This window comes from Mercenaria mercenaria, unplaced genomic scaffold (assembly GCF_021730395.1).
Source record: "Mercenaria mercenaria strain notata unplaced genomic scaffold, MADL_Memer_1 contig_3031, whole genome shotgun sequence".
Lineage (NCBI taxonomy): Eukaryota > Metazoa > Mollusca > Bivalvia > Venerida > Veneridae > Mercenaria > Mercenaria mercenaria.
The window spans coordinates 6,238-32,067 of NW_026461134.1; the positions used below are offsets into that span (position 1 = coordinate 6,238).

The following is a 25,830-nucleotide window of genomic DNA, read 5'->3' on the forward strand; positions in this document are numbered from 1 at the left end:
GGCTCTATTTACTGACTTACAGCTTGGTGCCTTTGTTTATGACATGACCAGTTATTGTTCCAAAAATCTAAAGTCACAACATGTGGTGCACTAACTGATATGCGACGAAGCAGTGTCATAAATAAAGGTTCTCTTCATGCTAATGCCTACAAACGCAAATAATACATGAAAGAACATAATGCTCAACGATACATCCAGCACTCTATGCACCAACGAGAAAGCTATACATGGTACGCATTTGTTTGCCACAGATGAATTGAAACAAAACCACAAAGGGATAATGTTACGAGTATCAGACACTGAGACACACTGGTATTTTCTATAGTAAAACAGTTTGCTAGTTGTTAGCGATAGCTTCGTTTGGCTGCTTCATACAGTTCTGGTACATGCTGACTAATGCCGTAGTAAGTAGTAAGCAGTCTTTTTGGCATAAAAACAGGGACAAAAATCCAACAGGAAAAGACATATCAAAGAACTTATACAACACTTGAAGCTAACATTCTTTATAATGCATTGTCTGGTTGTGATACTGGCTCAATACGTTTACAGGCATAGGACATCTTTAGTTACGGCTCTGCTCGTTAAAAGATTTGAGAAGCGCACATGACAACTGGAAGGATAGGTTGTTCTTTCATGCAAGGTAATATCGAAATGAAGCCAGAGAATATATTTTCTTAACCAATTAGACGTATTGAAAGCATTCCCCTTAGATATGTTCACGTATGTAGCAAAGAACGTTGTATCAAGCAGGTTGTAGAAAGGCATTTATCGCATACATTGACATTGCTAATCCTGTCGACCGGAAATTGACAAGAGAACTGGTACTTGGCTTTAATTATGTTATACACTTCATAATTAGCTGCTGTAAGTTGGAGGAAACTCATCAATGTAACTACAAGAATAGATACAAAGGCAGATATAAATATATCAAGCCAATGTTTTGTACTCAGACATAACATTTTGAAGATTTTTGTGCTAGATAGTGGTGTACTGGCAAACTTATTACAGTTTTAGTTAACTATTGAAAGGAATGTTGCGCCTAAAATTAAACGACGAATTCTTGGGGCATTACCCTAAACAAGCAATTATTCTAGGCCTTATCATTAGGCTATACTGAGAGGTACTCCTAACACTATACCGGACAAAGAGCACATATCAGCTATGATTATAACTAGAACGGGCTGCAATAGCCAGTTTACCCGTGTTGAATGAGCTCCATCGGCTATGCAGAGATGCAAAGTATTATACTCAGCTCTTTTCTTTATGAGATACCTGATATCATTATATAGGCTGATTTGGATCCTAAGATAAAAAATATGCTGTTTAGTTATTTGCCCAAAAGGCTTATGTAAGATAACTGTAGCTCAGATATTTTAAGGAGACATTGTTTATAAACTAATCGATTAATCTTTACTTTCAAAGATTTACATCTAAATCTACATGTATTTGGCATAACTTTCTTTATAATCTGTATTATTTTTGCATCTGTTGCAAATTTTTATATGTAACTATTTGTGTTCTTGGGATGACTGTGATAAATCACTTCACTTTAGAAACGTGTAACATTATAAACATAAACCTAGGGTTCTGTGGTGGGGTTCAGTGGGAGAGGCAGTTTAGTGGTAAAGGTGTTGCTAGATCAATTAGGAAGGTCGTTGGTTCAAACCGTACAAAGGTCGCAATCTATCATACAATACCAGTGCTATTTTCAAGAAAGCGGAATTTGGACTAATTCTAAAACTTGAAATTTAAATCAAATTTAAATGAATTAGTATCATTAAAAATGATATAAATTAGCAATAATAAATACAACAATACATTTAGCACACCTTCCATTTTCTTTTGCTATAAAGAAAATAGAGAAAAGTGGAAACTTCACAGGTCGCTCAACACAACAAAAACGAAAATGTTACAGGCTCGGTTTGATTGAGCCTGTTCATGGACGGTAGTGGAAGTACATGCTACCGTCCACGCCCTCTAGCCCCGGGTTGAGCAGAACTCAACATTTACACATGCTAAAAGTACAAAAAGCAATTTGGAGACATCCGCAGATGTATTCAAACGGCGGTGAACATGGAACCTTCAATGATACACGTGTTGAGGCGTGTAATTCCATGAAGAGCGGCGTTTGGTCCCCAGATAAAGTAAAGGGTTTGCCCCAAACGAGAAAACAATGGGCAGAACTAAACAAACTGGAATTTAGGAAGGGGATCTGAGGTTATTGAGCCTGCGTATCACAGGAACTGTCATAAGACAAAATTAAAAAGCAGGCACCATATCCAAGGGGTGATTAAACAATATCCAAGGCTATGAAAGCGGGAGTATTGGAACCACCCAGGCCGAAATGGTCATGTTGAGAAACTAAACAGTACCAATAACACGACATAAAAGTCGTGCTGAACGATCTGAGAAGATCGAAATATAACAGCCCTGATTGAATGACCATAAGGATGATTGTATGCTTTAGCTTGAAGTCATTAATTATCTTGAATAACATATAAAAAGTGTTGTATAATATGTTTTACAGGCATTAAAACTAGATACTGCAATACAAGAAAAACACAAAATAACCCCTTATTTAGCTTTGAATGTAAATATATTTGCCTTATAATTATATTCATAGCGAAATTTAACTATCGACTATCGGTATTAGTACTGTCAAATCGATGTGGGAATAAAAATTGTACGGATAAGGAACTATTACAGACTATTATATGAATTTAAGTATGTACGTATATGTGAAATTATTTTATAAAATACCCTTAATGAACCTCAAAATGTAAAGGATGTTTAAATAAGTTTTTTATATAATTAAATGTGTATAAAATGTAACTGAACAAATATTATGTCATGAATCATTACTTTTTTAGGTCATAAATTAACCTTTTGGACATTGCTTTCAAAAAATATATGATTAAAATAAATAAAACATAGGTCCCTTTTTGGAGCCTCATTTTAAGCTAATTGAGGTTAGCGAACTACGTGTCTCCTCCTTTTTTTTATTCAGCAGTAACATGCAAAGTTTGGTGCTTTCTTTACAAAAGGAACGTCTTGTGGTGGTGTTTTTGCCACTGACTGTTCCAAGGCGGTGCCCCACTGTGTTCCTTTGTTCGTTTTGTCCTAATGTGTTCCTTTGTTCGTTTTGGGGAGGCTGCGTTTTTGGTACGTGGCATTCCCTGTTTGATATTTGTCTTTGTTTCAAATAACCTATACACTATGATTTTTAAAATGCTTTTTTCACTCTTAATTTCAGGTAAAGGCTGTAAACGTTTTAAAACAGTGGACAACCAACAGGATCTAATGCAACGTAAGTACATCGAATGTTCACCAATATTGTTTATTAATAAACTGATTTGTTAAGTGTTATTGTATCTATAATATGTATATTACAAAATATTTAATAATTCACAATATATAGCTTCACTTAAATGATAATACTGAAAGTTTCAAGGAAAATGAAGAGTCCTGTTTAACTCTTCAAACCTATTTTTAAAAGTAAGAAGCACCATTGTAAGGTACAATTAAAACTTATAGTGTATATCACAATCCCCTCTGTCAAAACCCCCTCAACTGAAAAACGGCACGGTGATCAAAATCCCCTCAACAAAAATGACAGGGTGGTCATAATCCCCTTGGCAAAAATGATGGGGTAGTCAAATCCCCCTCAAAAGTCCCCCTTGATGCATAGTCAAAATTCCCTTAGTGAAATTTCGCTGGGCCTCCGATTGATTAGTTTGGCTGGAAACTGCCAAAGGTATGCAGCACACCATAATAAAATAAGAATGAACTAAAACAAAACAAAAATCATTTCATCTTGTTTTTTATATAACACCAGAGCCCACCAATCTCTTTGCTAAAAAGATTGTTTCATGAGTTCTTTTTGTGTATTCTTGGACAGGTTATACGAATAAAATAAATAAACTGAAAAATAAAAGATTTCAGTAAAGTATGTGCTAGAAGAAAAGAAATATTTAAATATTTTAGGTCATTTACCACTACCTCTATTGAAGACAGATGTTATTATTAATAATCAGTCAATGTTTTATTTGATTATTGTGTTATGAATTATTATCTTTTTAGAAAAATTAGTATCAACAATTTCATTTAGTGTTTGAAATTATTTTATGTCCAATGGCATTGCAGTATTCTTCAAATTATCGAGAAATTTACTTTGGTAAGTAGCTTAAATTTGTAAACAAAAATAACTACAAACACTTAACAGGTTAGTGTTTATTAGTAAGCATTTATCAAATTAAATTGGTCGCACGGCACGCCCAATTTCATTTAATAAATGCTTACTAATAAACACTAACCTTTGCGTAATCAGCGATACTACTGCCAGTTTATTATATTTAAACATGTGCTGCAGTAATGTTAAAAAACTTTAATTTTAGGTTAGTCTTTATTAATGTGTATTTACAAAGCTAAATCAGCTACGAGCGGCGCAGCCGAGAATCTGATTAAGTTTTGTAAATGAGCATTAATATACACAAACCTACTTAGTTTAAAATTAGTTTAAAATTATTTTTTTTTGTTTCCTAATTACGTCAGAGCGAATAAAATAATAACCTCTTGTCCCTTCTATACACATGACTAACCTCATTAATAAACGACTGCAAGTTAATGCTGATTTTACTAAAATAAATTTCCCAAAGTTTTGAAATGTACTGCAATGCCATTGGACAAAAAAGCTCAAAAACTAATTTATTTAAAAAGACACTGTTTTCACACTGGATAACCGGCTATCCTGACGCCCGCTGGAAATGTAACCCAGCTGGAAATGTAACCCAGCTGTAAATCGGTAGGTAAAGTTTTTCATTTATTTCTTTTAAAACGAAGTCAATTCTGGCAAATCAACTTGACAGTTTTGTCAAGGAATGAACATGGCTTGCATTTACAATTTCTGGGCCAAAAACGACCGTTATGTTTTGAGATATTCGCTAACAAAATCTTCTGTTTGAAACATCGAGCAAAAATCAGAAGTTTTGCGCGGATTGTTTTGTTTATGAACAACCTGTGAAAACATTTATCATCTGGTTTAATAAATGTGTCCTTTCGGAACACGTGTGTAAAGTTTCCGGGTTCTACGTTATTCCTGAAAAAGTATATTAGCCGTTAAATAGGCATGGTCGAGAAAAAAAGAATGTCGAAAACGGCCACTGTATTTGAAATAGGCAGTCGTTGAAGTCAGCTGTCGGCTTTCGAAAACACAGCTGTATAAAAGTAAAAACACTGTCTTGTAGACATGTTATATGCCCCGTAGTGTCTCTTCTTTATGTATATTTTGTATCTGTTTAGTTTGCCTGTGTTTTGCGATTTCTTTCGTCTTTCATTTGTGTAAAATGTGTATACTTGCAGTCAGTAAACAGTTTGTATATACTAAGGTCATTATTGCCATGTCGAGTAATTCTTGTTGATTTCATTATCATTGTCCTTTTGGTTTAGGGTTTAAAAGTTGCTTTGTTACTTTCGTTCGTCCGTCCGTCCGCCCACAGTGTCTTGTCCGGGCTCTGATTCTACATGCATGGACTGATTTTTAAGTATTGGTTTTTAAACTTCAAACATGTGTTACCGATGATACAAGTATTAGTGAGACCCATTCATTAATGACCACCTCCAGTGTCAGTATAATAAAAAAACTTTAACACAGAGCTATAAATAAGTATTTTGTGTCAGACTAGCAATTCCTACATGCATAGACAAAATTTCAAATATATTGTGTCGTATAGTAGAACTTTTATTTTCATGCGGTTTTATTTGATAGCTGAGTGTGAAAGATCGTAAACAAGCAAGGAAGAGTTCCGATCTACCTTGTTATATTTTGATTTAAGCTACATGTGGCTGCGATGTTAAGAAACAACTGATTAACAGTCATGTGAGATTTTGCAAAGTTCTGCTTATTTAGATTTGAAACAGTCGTTTTCAATTGTTTGCCTCTATAAATCAACAGCTTGCAGTTTTAAATTCAAAAAGATACTGGATTCTTCAGACGAAATTCAAATGACTGACGACCAGAAGCAATCATTTGCACTTGCAAAACCCGAGGTGAAATTACTTTCTGTAGTAGCCCGGAGGCACCTGTAATGGTTTTCCTCTACCATCAAAAGCTGGCAAATGGCAATATGTACTATATTGCTTCGGTGCAACTGCCAAATAAATATGGTTTCGCATGGCGGAAAAATGGCAAGAACGCGTGAACTAGGTTAAAGTTCAGCCCGGATGTGAAGGAATATAGCCCCAAAGCCTCTTGAAATGAAAGTGCCATTTTTGAAAATAATTACGTTTCCGTCAAATCACTGCCAGTAATACTTTTTACATACAAATGTATTCTAAATCATCGGAGTTAATGGATAGTCTATAAATGTTAACACCCGAGTTCAACGACAGCACTAGCGGCCGTTTTCGACAGTCTTTTTTTCTCGACCATGCCTATTTAACGGCTAATATACTTTTTCAGGAATAACGTAGAACCCGGAAACTTTACACAGGTGTTCCGAAAGGACACATCTATTAAACCAGATGATAAATGTTTTCACAGGTTGTTCATAAACAAAACAATCCGCGCAAAACTTCTGATTTTTGCCCGATTTTTCAAACTGAAGATTTTGTTAGCGAATATCTCAAAACATAACGATCGCTTTTGGCCCAGAAATTGTAAATGTAAGCCATGGTCATTCCTTGACAAAACTGTCAAGTTGATTTGCAAGAATTGGCTTCGTTTTAATAGAAATAAATGAAAAACTTTACCTACCGATTTACAGCTGGGTTACATTTCCAGCTGGGTTACATTTCCAGCGGGCGTCAGGATAGCCGGTTATCAAGTGTGGTTATAGTAACTTAAACACGGGTGGTAAACGTGCAATCCAATTCCCACTGGGAAGTGGGAATACGCTAAAAATGGGATGCGCGACTTCCGGTGCTGGTGTTGCGCATCAATGTATATAAAATCGAGGTAGGTGGGTTTTTGTTTTTGTAAATAATGACACATTTACGAGTATTTTCGGAAAAAAAGCAAAACGCTATTCGACCCAAAAATGAATAAAGATCATATGTGTGAAATACCAACTTATTAATTTAAGAATCAGCTCTGTTGTCACGAAAACTCTGCTGGCTCGAACTGTCAAAAAAGCATGGAATCATGAAAAATGCAAATTTTCTAACTCTTGTGCCTTCTTTCTGGAAATGTGACGCTTCTAATGATCAAACACGTGTAAAACAGTCATGCATATTACATACACTTGAATGAAATGTTGCTTTTGGGGGAATAATTGGCAAAAAAAAATCGGGAATGGGGTTGCGCCTCGGGAATGGAGTTGCGTATACATTATATACATAATGATGTATACGAGCAACTCCATACCCGCTGCGCAACCCCGTTCCCGATGATTTTTGTCAAATATGTCCCCGTAAGCAGGATTAGAAGCAAATAATTTTGATATTCGTTACTTTATAACAGTTGAGTTATCATAAAAAGCATCAGATATCCCCAGATTAGGCATATGAGGTCAGAAACTTCTATTTTTGTTGATTTCATACTTTATTCACGCTTCGTGTCGCCTGAGTTTTTGTGATAGTAGAGCCGAATCATAAATTACAAACCAGACATTTTACACATATGATGTATTATCATATTTGTGTCGAATAGCATTTTGCTTTTTTTCAGAAAATTTATTCTTGTCTCATACTAAGCAAAATCATAACTTCACATACCTCAGTTTCGTCTTTTTTACGCGCAACACCAGCACCGGTCGTTGCGCAAACCATTTTAAGGTATTGAACACTAAATAGTAACGTTTAAAAATAACATTTGCTTGGTGTGTTCTTAAAGTTGAACATGTTTCGCACTGTGTTGCAAATTTTAAACAACTTTTACCGTGCCGTGTTTTGTAAATTTTGTATAATTTATGGTATTTCCTCAAGCTCAAGTAGAGACAAATTTCCATGCGATGGCCAATATCTAAAGCGTTTGCAGAGAATTCATTACAGCATTAATTTTAATAAAAGAAACATCAAACTACTGTTAAGCATTTATAAAATACAAAATAAAACTGCAAATATGAGCTGCACCATGAGAAAACCAACATAGTGGCTTTTCGGCCAGCATGTATCCAGACCAGACTGCGCATCCGCGCAGTCTTGTCAGGATCCATGCTGTTCGCTAACAGTTTCTCTAATTGCAACAGACTTTGAAAGCGAAAATCATGGATCCTGACCAGACTGCTTGGATGCGCAGGCTGGTCTGGATCCATGCTGGTCGCAAAGCCACTATGTTGGTTTTCTCGTGGCGCGGCTCATATATTTTTTTTCTAGTGTGCCTCAAGTACACAGATTCAATGAGACAGAATTCTAACTCCAACATTAAAAAAAAATAAGGTCGAATCCTGTGGGTCTGTTTTGAATTTTGCTCATTTTATTCAAAAATAACCTTGGGGCAGAAGTAAAACCTATCTGCATTTCTTTCACAACATGTAATCTAAAGAATGAAGGCAAAATAGAGGACTTTTACTGCATGTAACTCAGTATTTTTAAAGATGTCTAACTCTACCCCTCCTGATTCAGAGGTAAGTTCACTTTTAACAGCAAGAAATAGCTTATAAAATGAAAATTTAACCTTTTTGTACAATACATCCATAATTAGTCTTGAAAGAAGTAAAATCTGGAAAATATGGGAAAAAAAATTTGGTCCCAGTGGGGGCTTGAACCTACGCCCCCTGAAAATTGCAGTCAAAGTAGAACAGCTTCCAATATAATTCAATACTTTCCCATCAAGTTCTTTTATCAGGGCCGGTTATCAAGGATTTTACACCCAACTTTGTGATGTAATTTCCATACTAGTCGGAAAAGTCACTCTGGTGCGTGGGTGTCCAAGAAATAATCAAGATAATTTTCTCTTATCTTTGTAGTTTTTATTTCACAATGCATGTTTTTAAAGTGTCTACCTTTAATGTAAAGGGTGGAACGTTCCTCCCTTTCACAAACAAATTGTTTTTATATATAAAAACACTGAAAATAAATTGACACGTTTTACCCCAAAAACGTGTACTAATAAAAGGGTGGAACGTTACTCCCTTTCTTAAAAGTCATGCCTACGTATCTAATTTAGAAGGAGGAATATTCCTCCCTTTCAACAGCACAATTTTTCTTAAAATGTATACCAATGCAAAGGGTGGAACGTTCCTCCCTTCTGCAACACTTAACAAATCTTGTATGTATACCAATGAAAAGGGTGGAACGTTCCTCCCTTCTAAAAAACTTAGGAAATCTTGTAATTTCTGCTAACGTAATAAGCACTCAAAGGGAGGAATATTCCTCCCTTACATGGTTTGTAACAAATAAAGTATAGTTTACTAATTGAAAGGGTGGAACGTTCCTCCCTTTCTTGCCTACGTTAAGGCCTTTCAACAACACAAATATTGTGTAAAATATATTACATTGAATGTAAAGAGTCGAACATTTCTCCTTTTAGTTTCTGCAAAATTTGAGAATTCATGTAGATTCTGTTTTACATAAAAAGGGAGGAATATTCCTCCGTCTTAACAATGCATGTTTTTAAAGTGTCTACCTTTAATGAAAAGGGTGGAACGTTCCTCCCTTTCACAAACAAATTGTTTGTATGTATAAAAAACACTGAAAATAAGTTGACACGTTTTACCATAAAAAGGTGTACTATGAAAAGGGTGGAACGTCCCTCCCTTCCTTAAACGTCATGCCTACGTATCTAATTTAAAGGGAGGAATATTCCTCCCTTTCAACAGCAAATTTTTCTTAAAATGTATACCAATGGTAAAGGGTGGAACGTTCCTCCCTTCTGCAAAACTTTAACAAATCCTGTATGTATACCAATGAAAAGGGTGGAACGTTCCTCCCTTCTGCAAAACTTAAGAAATCTTGTAATTTCTGCTAACGTAATAAGCACTCAAAGGAGGAATATTCCTCCCTTACATGGTTTGTTAGAGATTCACCTGGAGGGGATTACTTTTATTTACACTGTCCCGTGTCTTTGGAACATGGTGGGGGTAAGAGTGAGGTTGGGTGCGCACCGTAAACCGGTTTAAGCTCCCCAGTGGTGTTTTTGCCACTGACCGTTCGTAGGCGGTGCCCCACTGTGTTCCTTTGTTTGTTCGTTTAGTCCTCATGTGTTGGCTTTGTGTGTGTGCGCGTGTATGTGTATGTGTGTTTGTGGTGTGCACGTTTGCGGTGCCCCACTGTGTTTCTTTGTTTGTTCGTTTTGTCCTCATGTATTGGCTTTGTGTGTGTGCGCGTGTATGTGTGTGTGTGTGTTTGTGGTGTGCACGTTTGCGTGCTGTAGGTTTCGTTTTGGGGAGGTTGCGATTTTGGTACGTGGCATTCCCTATTTGATATTTGTCTTTGTTTTTTTTTGTAACAAATAAAGTGTAGTTTACTAATTGAAGGGAGGAACGTTCAGTTACTACTTTTTTGCCTACGTTAAGGCCTTTCAACAACACAGATATTGTGTATAATATATTACACTGAATGTAAAGGGTGGAACGTTCCTACCTTCTGCAAAATTTGAGAATTCATGTCGTTTCTGTTTTACATAAAAAGGGAGGAATATTCCTCCCTTTTAACAACGCATGTTTTTAAACAGTCTACCTATAATGCAAAGGATGGAACGTTCCTCCCTTCTGCAAAATTTGAGAATTCATGTAGATTCTGTTTTACATAAAAAGGGAGGAATATTCCTCCGTCTTAACAATGCATGTTCTTCAATTGTCTACCTTTAATGAAAAGGGCGAAACGTTCCTCCCTTTCACAACAAATTGTTTTAATACATAAAAACAATGAAAATAAGTTGACACGTTTTACCCAAAAAAAGTGTACTAATAAAAGGATGGAACGTCCCTCCCTTTCTTAAAAGTCATGTCTACGTATCTAATTTAGAGGGAGGAGTATTCCTCCCTATAAAAAGCACATTTTTTCTTAAAATGTATACCAATGAAAAGGGTGGAACGTTCCTCCCTTCTGCAAAACTTAAGAACACATGTAAATTCTGTTTACATAATAAACACTAAAAGGGAGGGATATTCTTTAATAATACATACAATACATGTTTTGTAACAAATGAAGTCTATAATTTTCTAATGAAAAAGTTGGAACGTTCCTCCCTTCTGCATAACTTTAAGAACTCTTGTAAATTCTGTTAACACTCAAAGATTCCTCCCTTTCAACAATACATGTTTTGTGGCAAATAAAGTCTATAGTTTACTTAAGGAAAGGGTGGAACGTTCCTCCCTTCTGCAAAACTTTAAGAATTCTTGTAATTTCTGTTAACCTAATTAACACTCAAATCCATAATTGTTCAGTCAGTCTACTAAATAGAAGAAAGACTATAACATCAATTATTACTACACAAGTTTGAGTTGGAATGGTCTGACAAACTTTTGGAATGGTCTGAAATATATTTACAATGTTTCAAATGACTTTTCGTTCTGCCTAACAAAAGTACAAGCATGATATTGTTGAAAAAGATATTGCATTTCTTATTGATAACGGTATGATCTGAAGTTCAAAACTTCGCATTTTATTCTTAAACAAGAATTTATAACATGGTTACCACCAACATCCGTCTAGGAGCATTTTTCTAAAACATATTTTACACCATTACAACATCTTCCAAGTAATAGGACAACATACTAACAATGTATATAAATCATAACTATACATCATTTAATTCATGAAGACAAAATGAAGTTTAAAAATGTCTGTATTTTAAAGATTTTACTAGGTTTATGGTAGGAATTGAATACTCTTCAAAAAGAAGAAACTCTATTACGGGTCCAATACCTTAAGCGTATTCTCAGCAGGAATTGGATTGCGCGTTTACCACCTGTGTTAAAGTGGTAAAATATGCACCTTTGTATTAATGTTTTTATGAAATTGATAGATGTTGGTGTTAATACTTTCATCTGTTAATTAATAAAATTACTTGTTGGCAAATGTTATATTTTGCTGATAATTATTTGTAACGCCTTTTTACCCCGTAATAAATAAATTTGCCAATATTAAAAATGATTTATTAAATCATAGTTTTTGTTGACAACTATTTGTTACACCTTGATTAATTAGAGAAGAATAATGGTTTATGCTTATTCTATTAAAAGAGCTGTGGTAGTTAAATTTTTAATAACAATTTGCTTAGATATATAATAGAGAAAATATCAGTTAAATTTAATATCATCCTGTAAAAGCTATTATATTATGCCAAACTCTATAAAAAGAATAACGAAAGGATGGCCTGAATGAAGATGATATAGAAACGTATATTTGTTCTTTTTTTCTCTATGAAAGTTATGCTTCTGACACCTCTCACCTGGATCATTAAGTTTTTGAAAGAGAGTTCTACTCTATTGTGTACTCTTTTCTCCTACTCAATATATTAACTGCTTTTTCCGAATAGTCCCCTACTCAACATTGCTGTCTTCAAAATGACAAAGATCAAAGAGAAATTTGATGTTTAAATAAAGGGGATTATCATATTGAGGGGATATTTACTACCCCATCATTTTTGCTAAGGGGGTTTTGACTATCCATTGAGGGGATTATGAACACCTTGCTATTTCTGCTGAGAGGTTTTTGACCACCATGTCAATTTTCAGCCGATGGGGTTTTGACTAAGGGGATTTTGAGCGTCTCCCAAAATTACAAGTAAACATAGTGTACAACGTTTAAAGAAGTATTCCAGGGGAAATATCTGTTTATAGCTGAACGGCCCAAAATAAAGATTGTAATGTTATCATATATCAATATATCATGTCATAATCAAATTCAAATTCGAGAAGACAAGTTACATGTTAAATATTTCTTTTACAGGCAAATTTTCTGAAACTATCAGGCATGGACTGCCCGTGGATCCTATTTCTTTCTCGGAATTGCCTGACATTTACGAGAAACTCAGCGAAGACCATCTTGTTGTGGTATGTGGTACAAGAAATAGTTCATACCTCCAAGCCGCATTGACAGCAATTGAAGGGATGGGATATGCGAAAGACAGATGTTTCGAGTTAAACGAGGCATCAGACTGGTGGCGTGTTACATTTGAAGAAGCTGATTGTATAGTCGTGGTAAATCCTTTCGGAAAGGTGTTTTTTGACAAGCACAAAGCATCAGCGATGTCAGATGTGTTTAACAGCATGCTTAGTGCGACAAGAGATGAACAAGTCCAGGGATTTAAATTCCACGATATTGTTATCATAACAGAAAAGGCGTTGTTATACGACTGTAAAGAGTACTTCCCCCATGATCTATTGGAGGCGGAGATTACAATACCGGAAAGTGAAATCATTGAAGGTACGTGAAAATGTATTCCTGTGCGAAAACAGGAACTGTTTTACAGCTGTAAAACATCTGTAAAATGCCTGTATTTTGAAATTACAGCAAAAGACCTGTAGCTGGAAAATGACCAGATATACAGTTGAAATTTACAGGTTCTCAAAAATACAGTTGTATAAAATAGTATTGAAAGTTTCAGCTATACGATGGTCATGTTTCAGAATTACAGCTTTATTTTTTTTTTGGAGGGAAACATGACTATTGTCAGCCATATTCAATGCATTTAAGCGAGATATCGCTAAAGTTCACAAAGACACCACTTTTTCTAAGATATTTTTAACCGTTTTAGAGTAAGTGCAGCTGGTTAATTTATTTTATATAGTTGTAAAGGTCATGTATAAGTACATGCAATAACTATTTACACTATATTTGAAGCTGACATCTCAAGTTATAAAGGAATAATTACAAAATTGTCATGTTTTAATAACAAAGAAAGTTTTATAAACAAGATCAGATGCATAGTTTCTATTTTCCATTCTACTCTTGAGTTTTGCAAATGCTATACTGTAAACATATTTCGTATTGTTTTTTTACTACCAAGATCATTTATTTTGCCATTTTTGTAGTAACGGCTATAATTTCTAGAGAATTACAATTCATCCGAAAACTTTTTGTACTTCTGCTTTCGTCCCTTATGATAATACCCCCTCTTTCAACACCTGTAATGTTTATAAAGCTGTCATTGTGAGGCATTTTACAGCTGTATTTGAACTGAATCTCATTTGCATAATTCGAACTGTTTAACAGTCGTTTTACAGCTGTAAATGGAAATCTACAAAATTTGGAACAAATATACAGGTCTTTTACAGCTGTAAATTTCGTACAAATGACAACATCAAAACAAATATAATAATTATTTACAAACGAAAATGACAAGGAACGGTAAAAAATCGAAGAAAATATATTAATGACTTATATGGTATATATTTGAAACTACTCAAACAGTCTTCGGTCTTCGTAATAAACTGCAAACTCGTATTTAACTCGACTATTCGAAGAATAAAGAGACTGTTGCACTCGCCCCGGCATCGGCGGCGCGCTGTTTAAAGTTTTTTATGCCCCCCTTCGAAGAAGCAGGGGTATATTGTTTTGCAGATGTCGGTCGGTAGGTCGGTCTGTCGGTCGGTCGGAATGTAGACCAATCCGTTTCCGGATAATAACTCAAGAACTCTTGGGCCTAGGATCATGAAATTTAATAGGGAGGTTGGTCATTACCAGCAGATGACCCCTATTGATTTTGAGGTTTGTATGTCAAAGGTCAAGGTCACAGTGACCCTGAATAGTAAAACGGTTTCCGGATGATAACTCAAGAACCCTTGGGCCTAGGATCATGAAAGTTAATAGGGAGGTTGGTTATGACCAGCAGATGACCTCTATTGTTTTTGAGGTCAGTATGATAAAGGTCAAAGTCACAGTGACCCTGAACAGTTAAACGGTTTCCGGATGATAACTCAAGAACGCGTAGGCCTAGGGTCACAAAAGTTGAAAGCGAGATTGGTCATGACCAGCACATGATCCCTACTGATTTTGAGGTTAGTTTGTCAAAGGTCAAGGTCACAGTGACCAGGAACAGTAAAATGGTTTCTGGGCAATAACTCAAGAACGCTTGGGCCTATTTGATAGTTAGGTTGGCCATGACTAGCAGATGACCCCTGTTGATTTTGAGATCATTAAGTCAAAGGCCAAGGTCACATTGGCTAGGAACAGTTGAACGGGTTCTGACCTTCTTGTCCAAAACCATAGGGCCTAGGGCTTTGATATTTGGTATGAAGCACAATCTAGTGGTCCTCTAGTAGGATTGTTCAGATTATTTCCCTGGGGTTAAATATGGCCCCATCCTGGGGGTCACATGGTTTATATAGACTTATATAGGAAATAACTTTGAAAAACCTCTTGTCCAAAACCACAGGGCCTAGGGCTTTGATATTTTGTATATGAAATCATCTAGTGGTCCTCTACTAAGATTGTTCAAATTATTCCCCTAGGGTCAAATATGGCTCCGCCCTGGGGGTCACATGGTTTACATAGACTTATATAGGGAGAAACTTTGAAAATCTTCTTGTCGAAACCACAAAGACTATGGCTTTGATATTTTGTAATGTAGCATCATTTAGTGGTTCTCTACCAAGTTTGTTCAAATTATCCCTCTAGGGTCAAATATGGCCCCGCCCCAGGGGTCACATGGTTCATATAAACTTATATAGTGAAAAACTTAGAATCTTCATGTCCATAACTTACATCATTCAAATTTGGACCACATGAATAGTTTTTAGTGGCAAGATGAACCTTGACATGAGTTGACCTTGATCTTGACCTAGTGACATACTTTCACATTTCTGTAGCTACAGCCTTCAAATTTGGACCACATGCATAGGTTTGTGTACCGAAAAAACCTTTGACCTTGTTATTGACCTAGTGACCTACTTTCACATTTTTGAAGGTACATGCTTCAAATTTGGACCACATGCATAGTCTTTTGTTCCAAAATAAAATTTGACCTTGATTTTGACCTAGTGACATACTTTCACATTTTTCAAGCTACAGCCTTCAAATTTGAACCACATGCATAGTTTTGTGTACTGAAATGATCTTGAGATTGACCTAGTGACCTACTTTCACATTTCTGAAGGTACAAGCTTCAAATTTGGACCACTTGCATAGTTTTGTGTTCAAAATAAAATTTGACCTTGATTTTGACCTAGTGACCTACTTTCACATTTCTCAAGCTACAGCTTTCAAATTTGAACCACATGCATAGTTTTGTGTACCGAGATGAACTTTGATCTTGAGATTGACCTAGTGACCTACTTTCACATTTCTGAAGCTACAGGCTCCAAATTTGGACTGCATGCATATTCATTTTTGTGTTCTGAATTGAAATTCGACATTGATTTTTATCTATTACCTACTTTAACATTTCTCAAGCTACAGCCTCCAAATTTGAAGCACATGCATAGTTCTGTCTACCGAAATGAACTTTGACCTTGAAATTGATCTAGTGACCTACTTTCACATTTCTCAAGACACAGCTTTCAAATTTGGACCACATACACTTTTTTTTTGTACCGAAATAAAATTTGACCTTGATTTTGACCTTGAGCTAGTCTTGAAATTTGGAACATTCAAAAATGGCTCAGTGGATGGCGCCAAGATCTCTCTGTAATCTCTTGTTAGGTTAATAGGTTAAAGGTCAAGGTCAGATTAAACCAGAATGGTAGAACTTTTGTTTATAGTGAGCATATAATTTCTGTTCCTTGTGCAATTACTGAATGCATCAAGGGGGGCATTTCGTGTTCGACGAGCTCTTGTTTTATGAAATCCAATATCTTCATTACGTAAGATTTGAATAGAAATGTTCTGTTCTTGTTCATAATGACAATGTACGTAAGTGTGACAAAATGCTTAACTCAGAACTTCCAAAGTCATGCCTCTTTTTTATCCCTCCCTGAAGGTGGATGGATATAGATTTGGCGTTGTCCGTCCGACTGTTCGTTTTCAAAATTGAAAATGCTTATAATTCAAAAAGTATTTTAGCTAGAATCACCAGGTCTCACATGATTATTAGTTAGCACATGAATTTTCCTCACATTTAGTACATGGATATAAACTAGCTATTTTTATTTAGGGGCCCAGACTGTCAAAAATAAATGTTTAACATTAGGTATATGGGCATTTTTTTCCAACAATCTAGCGGCCATGGGCTACTGGGCCCCTGCTAATTTATATCCCTGTAGTATTATCCCCCGTGGCCCAGTGAAAGCAGTCTCCTTGATTTTGTTAAAATAGTGAATTTTGACTATTTGAATAACCTATTGACCGATCTTCATGAAACCTTTCACAAAATGTATGTAGATCACTAAAGGGTGGTGCATGTGGAACTGTCAGAATCACTTTAGTAACTTCAGAGGTATTGCCCTTCAACTGTTGTATAATTCACACTGTACAAAGTAAGCCATTATTGGATCTTCATGAAATTTAATAAAAATATAGATTACTTTAGGGCGAAGATGCACGCATCGTCAGGATCTGCACTTTAATAGTTTTAAAATTCATATATTCCCACAAAGAAACCAACTGATGGATCTTTCAAGAAGCTGCGCATAAATATAGATCACTATAGGACAGTGGTGCTCGCGCACCTTTCGTCAAAATCTCTTCAGTAAATGCAGAGTTACAACACTTTAATTGTTATATTTTTCAAAATATGGTCCCCTCCTTCACAAAAAAATCCTATTCGGCGGGGAATATAAATTCATTGAATTTGCTTATTAACTTAAATTTTTTTTATTTACGTTTTTAGAGTACAATACCATTTCTGTCTCAGCTGATGTTTTGACCAAAAAAAAAAATTGACGAGTTATGTCATCACTTGATCGGCGTCGGCGTTGGCGTTGGTGTTGCCTGGTTAAGTTTTGTGTTTAGGTCAGCCTTTCTACTAAACTATCAAAGCTATTGCTTTAAAACTTGCAACACTTGTTCTCCATCAATAGCTGACTCTGTACAGCAAGATTTAATTGCTATATCTTTCAAAATATAGTCCCCTCCTACAAAAAAATCCTATTCGGCGGGGAATACAAATTCAGTGAATTTGCTTGTTAACTTAAAAGCTTTTCTTTACGTTTTTAGAGTACAATACCATTTTAGCTCATCTGATTTTTTGAAGAAAAAAATGATGAGTTATTGTCATCGCTTGATCGGCGTCGGCGTTGGCGTTGCCTGGTTAAGTTTTGTGTTTAGGTCACTTTTCTACTAAACTATCAAAGCTATTGATGTAAAACTGGCAACACTTGTTCACCATCAATAGCTGACTCTGTACAGCAAGAAGCTTAACTCCATCCTGCTTTTTGCAAAAATTATGGCCCCCTTTTGGACTTAAAAGTTATCAGATTTCTTAGTTAGGTTTTGTGTTTATGTCAATTTTTCTCCTTAACGGTCAAAGCTATTGCTTTAAAACTTGGAACAGTTATTCGCCATTAAAAGCTGACTCTGCACAGCAAGTACTGTTACGCTACATTGCTTTCTGAAAGCATTATGGTCCCTTTTGGACTTAGAAATTTAAATTTCTTTGTTAAGTTTTGTGTTTAGGTCAGCTTTTCTCCTAAAAAATCAGTTTGAAATTTGAAAGCTATTGCTTTAAAACTGGCAACACTTGCTCACCATCAACAGCTGACTCTGTACAGCAAGATACATAACTCCATCCTGCTTTCTTGCAAGAATTATGGCCACTTTTGGACATGGAAAATATTATACAGAGACAAAAAATATTTTAAAACTGGCAACACTTGCTCACCATCAACAGCTGACTCTGTACAGCAAGATACATAACTCCATCCTGCTTTCTTGCAAGAATTATGGCCACTTTTGGACATGGAAAATATTATACAGAGACAAAAAATATTTTAAAACTGGCAACACTTGCTCACAATCAACAGCTGACTCTGTACAGCAAGACACATAACTCCATCCTGCTTTTTTGCAAGAATTATGTCCCCTTTTGGACATGGAAAATATTATACAGAGACAAAAAAATCAGATGAGCGTCTGCACTTGCAGGGCGGTGCCCTTGTTAACTATTGCAGATACTACGTTAAAACTTCATATTTATCTCTCAGGTAATAACATAAGGTTATAACTCTGACATAATTTTTTACGAATTATGGTAAAAGTTCATGTCCAATAACTCAGATTGTATTTTGGCAGAGAAGCTAGGTTAAAGTTTGGAAATTAACATCTCCAAAACTGACGCAGATACACGGCTAAAACTTCACACAGATGTTGGATGCGATTGTTCAAGATCGCAACATCAAGTCCCTTAACTCTTACATGTATTTTGATAGTTTACCCATTTTGAGATAGAAAATCTATTTGATTGACAAGCCTCGAATAGACGAGCGTGCTGGCAATCGACATATCTTGTTCCTTTTTCATTTTAACGTTTTGAAGTTTTAGCTTAGCACGAAGTTTGGCTGCGACTAGCTTTCTATATTCCAGGAACTTCAAAGCCTGCCTTAGATGATGTATCTATCGACGACACTTACACAGATGATACTGCTGCAAACAAGGAATTGAGATACATAAGAGAGCTGAATATATCAAATCCTGAAGAAGCAAATGCTGATATTGGCCACATTTGTACGATACCACCCGACAAGCTTGCTTTGACTGATAAAAACAATAACTGCCTTAAATTGATAGACATCAGAAACGGAAGAATTACAGCATGCATTCAGCTATCTTCTATTCCAGGGTCTCTTGCAGTTTTACCGCAAGACAATCTTGCCGTTGGTCTCCCCGATGATTGTCTAATACAGTTATTTTCAATAAATCCCGAACTTAAAAAAGGACGAAGTATAAGAGTAAACGATGCGTGTTGCAGTATAACATATGTAAATGACATGCTTTTTGCTTTCTTCTATACCCGCCATATAGAAGCATATAATCTCAAAGGCGAAATTCTAGAAACTTTAACATTAGATCCGGAAATACATGATTTGTGTTCTTACTGTTTTAACGTATCGGTATGCCCCAACAAGACTTCGTTTTATATCAGTGACATGGAGAAGTATTTACTTTTTCGAATCAATTTGAAGGGAAAAGTGATAGCGATGTACAAATACAACGATTTGTTTGAACCAGAACAAATACTCGCTACATCAGATGGTTCATTACTGGTGTGTAACTCAGCCAAAAACACTGTGCTACATATGAAGGCCGATTTAACTCGGCCACGTGTGATTTTAGGGCGCTCTGATAACGTAATCAATCCGAAAGCCATTTGCTACTGGCAAGAAGAAAACATTATCATCATTTCCTGTAGTTCAAAAAGCCCAGACAATCATGATACACTAAAATGCTTTCAATAATTGATATGAATCAAAATGAATAGCATCTGATATATCATATACTAATTGATATACTTCAAAGTCGGTATGGTGTCTGTGATTAAGCGTTACTTGAGGTTGACTTCTACTTAAGATTACGCTGCTGTCGGGTGATTATAAATTAAGCATGAGCATCGCCACTTTTGTAACAAATTGAATGTAATTTTCTTTACAGCAGCTGTTCGGGTCCTTGGCAGTGTCTTATACAGGAACATTATTTGATGTTGTAATCTATCTCTTATCTATGTGTTTGTGTATGATCGTTTTGTGAATAAAATTTTCAAGCCGACATAAGTCAACAAAGAATAACCTGCGAGTAAAGACCTTGAGTAATATGCAACTTGATGAATGAAAACAAACGTAAAACAAACGCTTCAAAAACTGAGTTAATTTTGTATTTCGCAAAAAGAGCACAGGTAAATAATACCAGTACTTGATTTGTGACTTGTTATTTCGTATTTGGACCGTTGTAGTGTTATACTGTATGGAACAGAAGGGGGTGAAAAAACAAAATGTAGCGTATTCACAATATGTCCGCAAAATTTGTTTTTTATTCTCTAGGAAATATCACAGGTCTAAGCACATGTATGGTCCATTTTCTGCCAAGTTTGCCAGGAACCCACATAGTGTAAGAATTATTTACAATCTCTTTCAATGTATGCACGAGTTGTAAGATCTTTATAAAGATGCATGAACAGGGTATAGCAGATCAGTTGGTCTAAGTACGCCCTCTTCGACCTGCATTAGTTACCCATCAAAGCCGGGATCAGATTTAAATTACTGTCTTTTGTGTACAATTAATCTGTTTGGAAAAACGCTAATATGTTTGACTGTGATTTTATCTCCATATTATCCCGACAGACCAGGCTTGGTGTCTTCGGGCACTACAGAAGTGTACTATGTTATTCATTTTAATAAAATTCTTTTAATGACAAAAGTTTTATAACTGTAGGTCCGACAATATGGAATGATATCCCTTTGAATACTAAGATGTCTGAATCCTTGATTTTAAAGACTAATCTGAAAACATTTTATCTTACAGATTAAGAACATAACATTTATTGTAGTGATTCATGGAGCTATGTCAGCTATAGTTTTGTTCGTTTCCTTTAATGTTTATAGTAATTGGTGCTTATTAAGATGTAACGCACTGATATGTGTATATTTTTAAAATTTTGTACAACGCTGTTAAATATATTCTTGTATGTAAATAGGCATTTAATGAAATAAAAGAGTCTTGGTTTTAATTTCATTTGAAATAAATACAATCTTCAGACTGAACGACATCAACAAGACGAAAACTGTCACAGGTTGCTTTATGGTAGTAAGTGAGCGTGTTTCTGCAAAGAATATATAGAACCGCCTAGAACATTTGAAATATTACAGATTGTTTATGGGCAGAATTTTTCCTCGCAGCTCGGGAAAGACGTACCATATTTCGTAAACGACCTTACCTGAGTCTTACCTTTAGACGAGCTAATTTTAAATCGGAGGTTCAATTCAGATATTTGGATCAAGGACAAATGTTTGCTGAGCAGACTATGGAATTTGTTGTGTTATTTCCTGCAAAAAGTACAATGTTCACGAGGATTGTGTGCACATAATCCCTCTTATTCAAAAAAAAAAATGAAATATCAACTTAAAAATGGATTTGAACCATGGACTGACAGATATTTCATTTTTTACTTGCATATTGACCGTCTGAGGTAGAGACAATAAAATGGTTAAATTATATGATTTTAAAACAGTTTGACCTGTCAGTAACGCATATGTTTCTAGTTTAAAAAAAATCGTTCATTGTAAAGAAACTTTCAAATTGAATTATTAAGTGCTACGTTAGATGTACGTAACAATGTTTTTATAAGTAAAATCACGGTGTGTATGCATATCGCATCATTCAATGTGGTAAACTCCAACATTAGGGAGCTCGGACGACGGACATGGGGCGAACACTAAAGCTCATCGTGCTCGAGTGAGCGGAAACGGATCTCCAGGACCTTCTATGTGGTAAAAAATGAACTCCAACGCCTGGGAGCTCGGCAAATCGAAATGTTCGTTCTGAACACAGGTTTGTGCATAAAAACATATGAATCACGGGAATATGTAGCAATATACTCTTGCTTTTTATCGTTACATTTGTTTTATCAGTTGACACAAATCCAAACGAAGAAGGGTACCAGCTCGGATGAACATCAGGTCATGTTTATGAAGCTTAATACGACTTAATTCCTCGAATATAACTTAGATGTTAAGTCGTTGATCAAATCGTATTTGTAAATACACTTTATATGGTTGTTTCATCACATTTTCTTAAAAACGCCATATTTTCGATTTTGTTAATGCACGGAATCCTTCTCAGTCGGTGCAATTTTGCCTCACAGGATCCCCCTTGACTCTCTGCACAAGGCACGGGAACACTCTTCGACAAAATTTTCGACACCCTTAGCTTTAGTGTTAGTATTTTGAGATGGTATTCTTATTGCAAACAATATCATTTTCTAAGGGAAATAAATCATGGTGTTTTACCCCACCCTACCCCACCCCATCCCACCCCACCCCGCCCCAGGGGGAGGGGGGAGTGCATTTCAGCGGCACATCTGTACCATAACAAATATAACAACCCCGTCTGCCCGGGAAAATAAGTCTGTATTATCGTGCTGCTTTAAAATACGAATACCATCTCATAATTCTAACACTGGAGTTAAGATGACATCGTTGAAAATTGAAATCTGGCCAGATGATGGTGGAAATGGGCTACTTTGATTAAAGTGAAAATGACAAATTTATTGCAATTTTGTTGAAACTGAGGATAAAAAACCTGCATATTTATAGCCTGTTAATTGCAAATTTATGGCCATTGATCTAAAAGTGAACATATTTAACAGTTTAAATGTGTAATTTGTATGCAGATCAGAATAGAAAATGTCAAAACAGGGCAAAACAAGGCTGCATTTGGGGTAACTGCTTGAGAATGATGTCGAGACAGCTATTTTTGACAAAATCTGACGCTTTGTCTTATGGTACTGAAAAATTCATACAACCTTAGAAACTGTTGATATCAAGCTAAAACCTTGTATTTTTTCATGCATTTAGGTTTCTTGTACATTTCAAATGAAACTGGCAGGGTGTCAGAGAAAAAAGTTTTTCTTATAGGCATACAGACACTGAATAGAAAATAGAAAAATGGCGCGAAAAAAATGGTAGTCGCATAATAGCGGATACAAATAGTCCTCAGTTTTTTTTTGCTCTGTAGAGCTATTATCCTTATTTTCTTTGCATTTTTAGTTTTGCTTAAATTACATGACAGATCTATGCTTGACGTGTAGGTAGCATTTTCATAATGAAATAACAACGTGTCAGAAGTTTTCATGAAAACGTAAATCGTACACAACCAGAATAATTTTGGGTCTCATATTTTAGCTGATTTTGCAGTTTGTGTGTTTGACTGAAATTATTTTTCTTGCATCAAACATGACCCCCACTTCTCTTTTGATTTTTATTTAGCACTGACAATATTCTTCAAGAAAATGAAGATTACAGACATTTAAGGCCTATGCTATTTTGAAATTATGAATTAGGTGGGTGGGGTACATGATATTATTTCTGATTAATTTCGAAGTTACTGTAAAACAAACGTTATTCCAATGTGACAATACATCAAAACCATAAGTGCTGAACTCTTACTTTAATTTAAAAAGTAAAGTGGGAAAAGTTATCATTATGTTCGTGTCACAATTTTCGGGGTAAGTATTCTATGTCATCGTGCATAACTGCGAAAAACTATAACATACATAATAAAGCTAAACTATCCGTGTAAATGAGCTGAGAGCTATTTTTCTATTTCCGTTTATTACTTTTCTAAAAAACACATTACAATTTACCAGGTGTTGGCAAAATTTGTCATTTTTGTGCACATGCCTTTACACATTAAAGAAGTCCGAACTATAGGTATGGTGTGCGAGAGGGGCCTGGGCGCTTACGTAGTGCTCATTTACAGGAATTGTACTGCTCATATATATATGAATTTTATAGGTAGATAAAATTATTTATGTCATTGTTGTACATTTGGAGCAAATCGGTCCTATTCTGAAATATGTTAATTTATATACTACGGTAAAAGCCAATCAATGAATTCCTTTTATACCGTTGAACCAATCGTGAAACGGCATCTTCCTTCTTCGTCAGCATTCAAGAGTGAATAGCACGCTTCTTTCTTTAATTTTATTTTGGCTAATTTCTGGTTTTATCTTACCACCACATGCCATTCCGCCTCCTCTTTCAACTGACAATTTTCTAATTTTGAAAGATTTCTCTTAATATGCAAATTCATCTACATTTCTTGATATGCTTTCGGCGGTTATATCCGCCCTAATATGTGAACATATCTATTTGTTAAGGACGGTATGTTTCACCCAGATATGTGAAAATATATATTTGTTAAGGTATTGTTCGGCAAAATAAATATTGCCCTTTTTCAGTCAACACTTAGTTCACTCTTATATTTTCCCACACATAGTCCTCAGGGTCAGTGCTTCGTTATGAACAGATGCACATAAATAACTTTATCATAAGTCCGCAAAGTGCAACAAAAGAAATAGCAGTATTAATTTTGTAATAATATTATTTATTTACAAGGTATGTCTGACAAATGACATCGAGAATTCTAACTTTAGAAAGCTGCATTTTCAAGTACCTGAATTTTTCCACTTTGGTTAAAAAGAGCTTTTTTTACAATTATAGATAATGACTGACTACAGAAGATTGACCTAGAGAATGCTACAACCTACTAAACTTTAGAGTTTGTTTAAAATTATATTGAACACGTCTGCTTTAATTTAAGGTGAAAAATAAACTAGAACTCTATGATAAAAATCGAATTAATCATTTCGAACATGTTAGACAGTGAGAAAGCAAACATATCGTACGTATTATTTAGCATGGATGATTTGAACTGTGAATATATACTTTTTACACTTAACATTTAATTCCACGAGTACACACACATATACATATATATTTACCTTTACCCTTTATACAATAGGAATATATTTGTTTTACCTGTAAGATTAAAGCATAACCCCTCGTGAACAAATAATGCATGTGGCGTTCACTGTTGATATATAATTGTAATATTATATTTTGACGTTACACTGAAACAAACAAACCCTTTTTGCATATTCATTTATATAAAACAAACAAACAAAAACGGGAACAATGTTTATTTTGTTTGATTGTGAGTAACACCGAAACGACACAATGAACTTTTCCCAGGTTTTGTTGGTGGTGAAAGGCTCCAGGGGTCCCTCCAGCTCAGACTAGTACCTAGATCGAGACACTAACCTCAGTTGGATGGCTTCCTTACGTGAAAAGTTTCACACCTCAAGTGGGTTTTTGATCCCACGTCGGTGATGGGCGAGGAATTCGAAGCCAGCGACCATGACCATCAAGTTTTTCTTTTGCAAGTATAAAACATAAATATTCAATTAAATTTCGTAAACATAACTGACAATGACATTTACCACGTCGGAAGTTACAAATGGTTTGCCGAATACACCATACTTTTAAATACAGAAGTTTACACACCATGTGGGTCGGAAAG

General features: G+C 35.4%; 1 protein-coding gene across 1 annotated transcript; it reads left to right on the forward strand.

Moving 5' to 3' along the window:
• The first annotated feature begins 603 nt into the window (after positions 1-603).
• On the forward strand, positions 604-20,668 carry LOC128552689 (uncharacterized). Its single transcript, XM_053533731.1, has 4 exons — positions 604-640; positions 3,254-3,307; positions 12,832-13,308; positions 19,342-20,668. The coding sequence occupies exons 1-4, from the start codon at positions 604-606 to the stop codon at positions 20,211-20,213; spliced, it is 1,440 nt and encodes a 479-aa protein (XP_053389706.1). The 3' UTR covers positions 20,214-20,668.
• Positions 20,669-25,830: the final 5,162 nt, after the last annotated feature.